Raw genomic sequence first — 10,042 nt, forward strand, 5'->3', positions numbered from 1 at the left:
GCGACACAGCCATTGTCCTTGATCAAGGGTAGGCTATATTTGGCCCGTACTGTGTATTTATTTTTTCATATAGGGAAAACCCGTTAGTGAGCATTTCATGTTCACAATGCTCAATAAGCTGCCTAGTGAAAAATACCTGTGCCATTTCAGTGGAAATGATATTTCACTTCACAGTGGACTGACTGACCTAATTTGCTCTTCCGTGAATTTGTAGATCCCAAAATGGACTTTTTCTGGAAGTGATACAACAGACAGAGTGGTACTGCTCACTGCTGCAGTGCTGTTCGTGACCATGTACAACAGCCTCCCCAGTCAATACTTGGAGCCAGCCCCGCATGTACAACAAGGCCTACTTTTAAACGGGATGTTTGGTTTTTGAGTGTCTGCGACTATTCTCTTTCATCCAGGTCATCCTAGTCAAAAGAGTTTAGTTGTGGGCAAACAGCCTTCTCTCTGGAGCTTGAGGACATTTTGTCTGTTGGTCTGTTTTGCATGAGTGATATTCGGTATACTGTTTGCTCCAAGCATGCCTTTACAGGATATAGTATTGTGAGAGTATATAAACGTTGTGGATACATAAATATACGAGTGTATACAGTATATTGTACAAATACAGGTTGAGAATAGGCAAGGCCATGGCTGTGGTTGGTGGGGATTGGACATTCTGCAGTGAGTTACGTGTATAGTGTGTCATAGTACACAGCATTAAGAGACAGCTATTACACATGTCGGGGGAGGGGGGCAAGTCACCAGGCCAGGTGAGGATAGCTGTATAGAGACAGGGATCAGAAGCTTTGGGGAGGGGGGCCGAGTCCTGGTTTGAGGGGGATTTAGGATGGTCCAGAGGGGGGGGAAGTAGGGATGGATGGATGGATGGATCATATGCCCCCTTAGCTTGCACCCATGCACGGGGGCCAATTACGAGTGGATCAGATCAGGCTCATACAGGCTCGGCATGCATTAACTGATATGGTCGAGCCCCTCGCACAGCAAGGCAAAGAGGAATTGGGTCAGAGGAGAGGAGTACTGTATAGGGGCACGGTGAGGGGGACGTTTAGGACTGATCTTGCACATACCGTACAGCACAGTATATATTTACATCCATCGACATCCCATGATGCCACAGGGGGCCACACCTTCCTCCATGGGCACATGAAACAAAAAAGTAAATAAACAACAATAGTTTCTCCATCTCCTTTCTGAGTCCTTATCTCTTCCGGTACGAAATGGTTTGGCTTCCTCTGCTTCAGAGAGAAGGAGAGGGAGAGGCATATTCGTACTGAAAGTCTTTTCTTTCATCAAATGCTACAGAATAATCAGAGAAAATAATAATTGGGAAAAAAAAACACACCCCCGTTTCATTGTTTTCCCTCTCCCTGCCCGTTCATTGTTTGGCCAGTTGGATTCGGGAGTGAATCCTAGCAGCTAGGCAACCAGCCAGTGTCCGTCTCCCAGGCAAACCACATGCCACGAACCAGCTCTACGTACACCACTGCATACAAATCTCTTAAAAAATGTACATCAATATATATATATTCATATTTTATATATATATATATATATATATATATATATATATATATATATGTGTGTAAGTTGCAAATATATTCATATATTTCAACCAGCTGGGACTAATAGATAAGAATGCAGAATCCTTTTTGGATGGTGTCCAGTCCGAGGCGTTTGTCCTTCCACTGTCGAGCCGTTTTGATCCTCCAGCTCGGTCTCATCTTTGCTGTCCTTTTCTCTCAGATCCACACATTTGTGGACGGCTTTCCCAGATGTAAATTATGACCACTAATTTACTTTTTGACACATCGGACCGTATATCAGGTTGTATTTTTTTTTCTTTATTTTTGTCAAGCATATTGTATCCCTAAAGCATGCATTACTTGCATCTATGAATTTTACTTGTAACACAGTCCTGTTTGCATCTCATTTTTTAAAACTTTTTTTTTCTTTCTCCCCCCTCTTATTTGTTAATGAGGAGGAGTTGTTTTCTAAATTTACGTGGCATTTTTTTATCTATGTTGTAATTTTTTGCTGCTGCTGTTAAAGAGTTCTCGTCTCCGTCTGGTCCTCCATGCTGCTATTCAGTCTTGGTCACTGGGGGAAAAAAAAAATACAGGACATGAAATCATCTACCAAGTGTCACTCACAGCTGCCTCCTACTATCACTGTATAATGTCTTAAACTATTGTGGTACTGTATGCAGGGAAGTGTGGTGCTACATGTTATTCACTGTATTACAAGTTTGCCAGATGCCTCAAAATGTCAAGTTAATTTAAATCCTTATTGTAAGTTGTGAGCAGTTTTGAACTGCAGCTTTGTGATCAAAGCTCCACATAACTTACGGTACAATAAAATTATAGATTAATTTGGAATTCTGAGGCAGCTGGTAAAGTTCTAATTTCAACCATGTTAACAAGTTACACCATGCTGATGTTTTTACTGTGTTGGTATGTCATTTTCTATATCATCTTAGCCTATGTAGTAGAGCAGGGGTGTCAAACTCAGGCCTGGGGGCCAAAACTGGCCCATGGAGTAATTTAATTTTGCCAAGATCATTTCAAATGTGTATTACAGTTGGCGCTATTATAGTGTAATAAGAATTGAACATGAAATTTGGCATGTCACAAAAATATGAGTGGGCCAGTGAAACAGCTCACACTCATATGCTAGAGAATATGTGCTGGCACGTTTGAACAATGATGGGAATGTTTTTTTTTAAATGAAAATATGAGTAAGAAGTGTGTTTGGACGATTTTAGCCGGAAAAAAAAATATATACACGTATATATATTGAGTTTGGCCCACAACTTTGTTCCCGATTTTGATTTTGGCCCTCAGTCAATTTGAGTTTGACACCTGTGTAGTAGAGTCAGGCACCTACACTCGCCTCCAAAAGAGTTGTCGCCTATCCATCTGTTTGGAATAACAGCTAATAACCTGATTTTCAATTAATCACTTGGCTTCAAAAGTCACTCATATGAAAGCTACAACCCTCCCGAATGAAAATGTATGTACAAAAATAAATTTCATGCACCAACGAAAGATTGACCCTTTATTGAACACAGACAGGCAGATTTTCACAGGACAAAAGTTATGTCGCCTATCGAACATAATGTGAAAATGAGCAGATAAGTCACTTCAAAACACTTCAAATACACAGATTGGGTGTCATACTTAATCACTGAATCACTCTCACCTCTCCAGAACATCAACTTTGGCCTTAGGTGTATGTTTAGAGTCATTGTAATCATGGAAAGCAACACAATGAAAATCAATGGAGTTCAATGAGAGATGGTGACATATTCGCTATTCGTAGAGCAATACATGTTTAACTTCATGATTTAATCAGTGTTAAAAGCCCTCAAACACCTGCAGCATGCATGCAGCTCCTCATAAGAGCTGTATCTGTACCATGTTTCACTTTATGCACCATTTCTCTTTTTTCATAATCTTCATCTCCAACACCATATAGTTTTGATGCTATCAGTTCTAAAATGGTTGATCTTGGGATCTTGACTTCAGAGTATGAGTCCCATTAGCCTTCATTTTTGTCAGAATTAGGCCTGACATACTCTTGGTTGGCTTTTTTGAGACAGGACAGTGGGAGAGACTTCTTTGGTGTTAAGGTGAAGAATTTGGAAAAAAAACACTTGGTGCCTAAAGTCAAACATGGGAGGGATACAGCTCTTATGTGGAGCTGCATGCATGCTGCTGGTGTGTGAGGGCTTTTATCATTGATTACATCATGAAGTTAAAAATGTATTGCTCTACGAATAGCAAATATGTCACCATCTCTCATTGAACTCCATTGATTTTCATTGTGTTGCTTTCCATGATTACAATGACCCTAAACATACACCTAAGGCCAAAGTTGATTTTCTGGAGAGGTGTGAGTGAATCAGTGATTAAGTATGACAGCCGATCTGCGTATTTGAAGTGTTTTGAAGTGACTTATCTGCTCATTTTCACATTATGTTCGATAGACGACAAAACTTTTGTCTGTCAAAATCTGCCCTATCTGTGTTCATTAAAGGGTCAATCTTTCTTTGGTGCATGAAAAGTATTTTTGTACATTCATTTTCATTCGAGAGGGTTGTAGCTTTCATATGAGTGACTTCTGAAGCCAAGTGATTAATTGAAAGTCAGTTTATTAGCTGTTATTCCAAACAGATTGATAGGCGACAACTCTTTTGGAGGCGAGTGTACAGTATGTACATGTACCTGCTCTTACTTCCTAGTGCTTCATATTGTATGTATTATAGTGACCAAATGTGGAACAAACCTGCTATTTCTGTATAATGTTTTATCTTGTTATATTACATACCTGCTATTACTGTGTAATGTTTTATCTTATTACATTCAGTTGAAGATGAAGATTGTGCACATCCCAGGAAAAGGTGCTGGACAAAGTCTGACTGTAACTTTAGAGTTAGGGATCCGCACACTTCAAATTCTCCTTTCTTTGTATTTTTATTCCATGGCAGGACAGGTTGACGTTTCATCCTGCCATGGAATAAAAATGTAAAAAAAGTAGTTATTATCTAATTATATTACCTACGTGCCTGCTATTACTGTGTTATGTTTTATCTTATTACATTGAAGTTCATAGAGGTTGGAGTAGGCCTCACCCAACAAGTTTTTCTTCTTTTGAGAGTGCTGACCAAAATATTGTAAAACTGAAAAATGAGAAATGGTCGCACCATGCAGGTTCTTTATTATTTCACAGACACGTTGCGTCATTCTACCTTTCTCACTGAGTGTGACCTTTTCCCATGGTGCAAGCTTTTATCATTTTTCAGCTATCTTATTACATTAGCTACGTACCTGCTATTACTGTGTAATGTTTTATCTCATGACATGACCTACTGTACGTACCTGCTATTACTACGTAGACGATGATGATGATGAGGCCCAGTATGATGGACACCGCGCTGAGGAGGCGAGCCAGGCGACCCAGTCTCCGCGCCCCGTCAACATCCCCCTGCTGCAGACTGTTTCTGGACTGTAGACGCACGCACGCACGCACGCACACACACACACACACACACACACGCACACACACGCACACACACACACACAAGACACAGAGGAACATGGCATGAGTCAGACTGCCGGGATGAAACCCACTCACCACACTGAGTGCATTCTGTTCAAATATGAATGAGCAGCCATTAGCTACCACATGATCACCCGCCCTTTCCTCCCCTGTCTGACCCGACTCCTGCAAGCCGAGAGCGACTACTGTACTAGGCTAACCAACCACTGGATGGATGGGAGTGAACTGACCAACTTTTTCTTGACTTTTGAGGTTATAGGCTAACCAACCGCTGGATGGATGGGAGTGGACTGACCAACTTTTTCTTGACTTTTGAGATTGTAGGCTTAAAAACAGCTGGATGGATGGGAGTGGACCAAGTGACCAACTTGGTTATGCAAAAGAAGTTATATTTAGCCAAATATTGGCAGAGTAGATTGTCAAGAAGGGTTCCTCAGGTGACAATTTAATTATTTTTTTATGAAATTGATATGCTGTGGAAATAAATTACATATACAAAAGTTATCTTACATTTATTGTGACAGGGTCCATGTACAGAGGCCATTAGTAACAAAAGTAAAGATGATTTGCACCAGACTATACTGCCGCTAAAAGCTTATTTCTATCTGCAAAAAGCCTACAGGTACTTGAAGCCAAAACATAAACACTTATAGCTTTCATCCGAAGGTCTTTACAATATGAGACAGAAAAGTGTGTTTTAGTTGCTCTTGCATATGGTTGGTTAAAAGCCAGGGTTTGCTACTAGCCCTGGGCAGTTACATCAGAGAGAGTAGAGAGAGAGGTTCCATTGGCCCATTGTTTCCTGGTTCTATTATGGCCCCCCTTAGGCAGACCTAGGCAGACCTAAGGACTGTTCTATTCATTGTAGGAGCATTATGACGCGCCCCTTTAGGCAGACCGGAATCTGGTCGCGTTAGGTGCCCATAGAAACCTATTACATTGGCATATCTCTATAGAATATCTCTGGTTACATTTGGCAAACCCTTAGATGGACAAACAAACAGCTAGGGAAACAGATGGAGCTCAACTATTTTGGACTGGGTGTTGCGCTCAGCACTTATACCTCACCACACCACGGACACACAGGAATGCCCTGTGGCAGATTTCTCTGCCAAAGAAAACCAGCCTTAGTTAGAAAAACAATTAAAGCAAGAGCTAAAATCAACAAATCACGAAACTAGTATTGAAAAGTACAAGCTTGATGCAATAAGGGGGATACACAGGACTTGAAAAGATTAACACTTTCACATCACATCACATGAATGGTGCCTCATATGCTTTAACATGTACAAAAGATGAAGAGGATCGCACACTTTGACCAGCACCTCCAAACCTCGGTGTACCTGCCTTTGTACCCTGTCTACGTCACATTACATTATAGCTATGCTTTTTATCCAAAGCGACTTACATTTGTTTTTAATTGCAGGATCTTGGTTACAGTCCCTGGAGCAGTGTGGGGTTAGGTGTCTTGCTCAAGGGCACCTCAGCCATGGAGTGTGGATCTAAAGCCCATCACCTTAACCACTAGGCCATGGCTAGTCACACCTACACGTCTACGGGTGCTAAGACCAGGAAAGGCCACATGGAGGGCAAAGGGCTCAGTTCCCCAGGACAGGCTGTCATCATGCTTTAGCGTACAGTATGTATCGCAGGCTAGTGCATTCAGCGTGTTGGTGTGACGCATTTTGAAGTTAAAGCGTGCTCCTCAACGCAACGGTAATGCGTTTTCATGCACTTTTGACCCGTGACAAGGTTTGCACAGTTTTCTTGCCGTGTCGGCGATTTTGTTTTGTCACAGCGCATTTCTGTTACTAAACGCAAAAATGCTGTGCCCTAACCAAAACTACCCCTAAACCTAACCTGTCAGTAAAGCAATGTTTCTGCTGCTTTACTTTTGCCAAGAACAGTGAGATTAGACGAATTTCTACCTAAATTGTGCCTAAACCAAAACCATCCCTAAACCTAACCTGTCACAGGGCGTTGTGGAGCACGCCTTAACTTGAAAAGGCGTATTGGACACACGCGATAGTGGGTTCACATCAGCGTGTCATAGATACGCCTATGCATGATGACATGTTGCCCAGGAAGAGGAGGGGCCCAGAATTGAGTCCTCATTAAATTGTATGCATGGAGAGGGGGGAGCTGTCAGATGACTGTCAGTGGCCCTGAGTATGAAAGTACCCATCTAATGACACTTCATTACTTGTTAAGATGTGGGGTGACGAAGTTAAGTCAAAGATTCTCTAGGCTCTTCTAACTCGAGTTAGGGTTCGGTTGATTCAGTTGATTACCAGCTGGCAAGACACAAGATTGAAGGTGAAGTTCAATAATAGTGGTTTACAGTCTCAGCTGGGTGGATTCTTCTGAATGAAGTGCTACCGATTTCGATCCCTCTAGACGAGAGGTTAACTACAGAGGTCAAAAGTGCGTTCGTGCGTGTGTGTGTGTGTGTGTCAGAGAGAGAGACAGTGTGAGCACGGTGGCAAGAGGCCCCTGACTGATGTCATTGTGCTCTGATTACCGCCGGCCCTTGGCCACATCTTCCCATTAACCCTCACTGCACCCAGGGGGTCCTCCCAGCCAGCAGCCTGCATTAGGCCGATCAATACCCAGTAACATGGCCTATACGACAACACCACACACACACACACACACACACACACACACACACACACACACACACACACACACACACACACACACACACACACACACACACACACACTCACACCCTTAGTATTCTCAAATGCCTGTTCCCAACATCATAATCACTGTGTCATTTCCGAGTTGTGTCATCATATTGTAATTTCCACAGAAGAAGCACGGAACAGCCTTTCAGTCATCTCTCAATTCTACATTACATTTTTTGGGTAGCCAGGGTTATAATCAGGCTAACTGAATAGGACATGAAATAGAGTAGCGATTGGGTGAAGTGTGATCAAATATTTTTAAACTCAAGCCGAGTCTACACTCTCCAGGAGAGAATACCTCTCAATACACAAATTCCAGATTCAATTCAACTCGATTCAAGATTACTTTACTTAAGTTTGGTGGTATAGGGCACCCTCTGCTTTACCCTCTCTACAAAGTGAAGTGCAGCACAACACAGTTTGACCAGGATAATACTGTCACTCAGACATTTCGCTGTCCATGGTGCTGAAATGGATGACATTGACTAGGATTTACATCAACATATTCAACAATGGTTCATCTTCACTGTTTAAGAAATAATAAATTAGTGTATAGTTGGGTAAACATACTACCTAAAATGATGTGCAAATAAATATATACTGTAAATCCTTACATAACCCCGTGCAGTATTGATTTTATTGATAATGGAGGTACACTTCGTGCATACTTATTTCCATATCCATCTCCATCCATCCGTCCATTTCCATATTTGAAGAGTTTCATGGCAAAATGATGTATATCCATTTGGGAACATTTTGGGAAGTTGAGATGTTTGTGTTGTGCAAAATGCATTTTATGTGGGTTTAAATCAGTGATTCTCAAACTTTTTCAGACCAAGGACCACTTTGTCCCCCCAAAAATGTTCAGGGACCACCTGTCAACTGAATTGAGAGTTGACAGGTGCTATTTCGACACTTAATATTGATGCAGATCACTTACTTTTTATTCCCATTTACAACCCTGTCTTATTGTGGTGAAAATATGACTAGAGGCATGTTTGGCTTTGTAATTATGTTACAAATATAGCCTTCTGCTAGCTTGTCTTGGAAAAGTAGAAATCCCTTTGCGGACCACCTGAGCTCTGTCGCGGACCACCAGTGGTCCCCGGACCACACTTTGAGAATCACTGGTTTAAATAGTATGTTCTCAAAATATTTAAATGGCAATAATTCACGCATAGATGATAGGACTTCTGAACAGTGATTTCCAATAATACAATTCAAAAGTCAAAAATGGTGGATACACCATTTTGCAACAAAACTCTTCATGTAGTATATATGTGTATATGGTATGTGGTGTAGGTATGTGGTGACTACTCTGGAGCCAGAGACAGACTGGATGGAGCATAGTATCTTGCAGGTGGGAAGAAATCTACTGTGAGAGAGTGACTCTCATTGAAATTCAGCCTGCATTCACCAGAGGTGTAATTCACAACGAGATGGGGGGACGATTGGGATCGCTGGATGTATGAGATAGCCCTTCCCAATCCCCGCACCTGGGACAGTCAGAATTATATAGCTGCCTTAAAAGTGAAAGACCATTCAAGTCTGCCTTCGAATCACCCCTCAAAATATATCTTTGCAGATGGGAATTTTATCTTCTTTCTCACTAAAGTTTTATAAAGGGTCCCTTAGACTGCTTGCCTAAGTGTTTCTTAAGTATGCCTAATTTGATCTTAACTACCATTTCATCTGCGTTGATATTTTTGTTTTGCATTCATTTCCCCTTACAAGACTTCCACTCAGATCAATTAGGCACCAGTACGCCTTTCACACACACGCACGCACGCACGCACGCACGCACGCACGCACACGAGCACGCACACACGCACACACACACACACTGGTTTTCAATGACAACACTGCGCCATTCAGCCTGGCTAAGCCTTTTTTTCATTATTATGAAACCATATCCATGCCGTCATGCTATGGTTCCCTTTGTGTTAGCGCATATGAATTTTTATGCTAATGTCGGGGCTTGGTGCTGGAGGCTGCGAGGCGTGTTTGCTAAGGGCAGGGAGATTTACAATGAGGGCTAGGATTACAGCTGTCGGTGCATGGTGGTGTAGCCTGGATGAATGAGAAACCCACAGGACCCTCGACATCCCCCGCCTCCCCCCCTTCCTTTCTTCTCCTCCTCCTCCTCCTCCTCCTGCTCGATCTGTCTTTTCTATTATCCCTCTCTCTCTCTCTCTCTCTCTCTCTCTCTCTCTCTCTCTCTCTGCCCCGCTCTCCCCCTCTCTCTCTCTCTCTCTCTCTCTCTCTCTCTCTCTCTCTCCCTCCCT

The 10,042-nt window shown here is 42.2% G+C and overlaps 1 protein-coding gene across 1 annotated transcript in view; it reads right to left on the minus strand.

Annotated features, from left to right (window-relative positions):
- Positions 1-1,675: 1,675 nt before the first annotated feature.
- trarg1a (trafficking regulator of GLUT4 (SLC2A4) 1a) overlaps positions 1,676-10,042 on the minus strand; it is a 20,813-nt gene continuing 12,446 nt past the window's right edge. Inside the window, exons 2-3 of the mRNA XM_063204326.1 lie at positions 4,887-5,013; positions 1,676-2,106 (exon numbers count right to left, since the gene is read on the minus strand). Of these exons, the coding sequence (XP_063060396.1) occupies positions 2,090-2,106; positions 4,887-5,013 (144 nt within the window). The 3' untranslated portion in view covers positions 1,676-2,089. The remainder of the gene's footprint in view (positions 2,107-4,886; positions 5,014-10,042) is intronic.

The sequence above is a fragment of the Engraulis encrasicolus genome, chromosome 8 (genome assembly GCF_034702125.1).
Source record: "Engraulis encrasicolus isolate BLACKSEA-1 chromosome 8, IST_EnEncr_1.0, whole genome shotgun sequence".
NCBI lineage: Eukaryota > Metazoa > Chordata > Actinopteri > Clupeiformes > Engraulidae > Engraulis > Engraulis encrasicolus.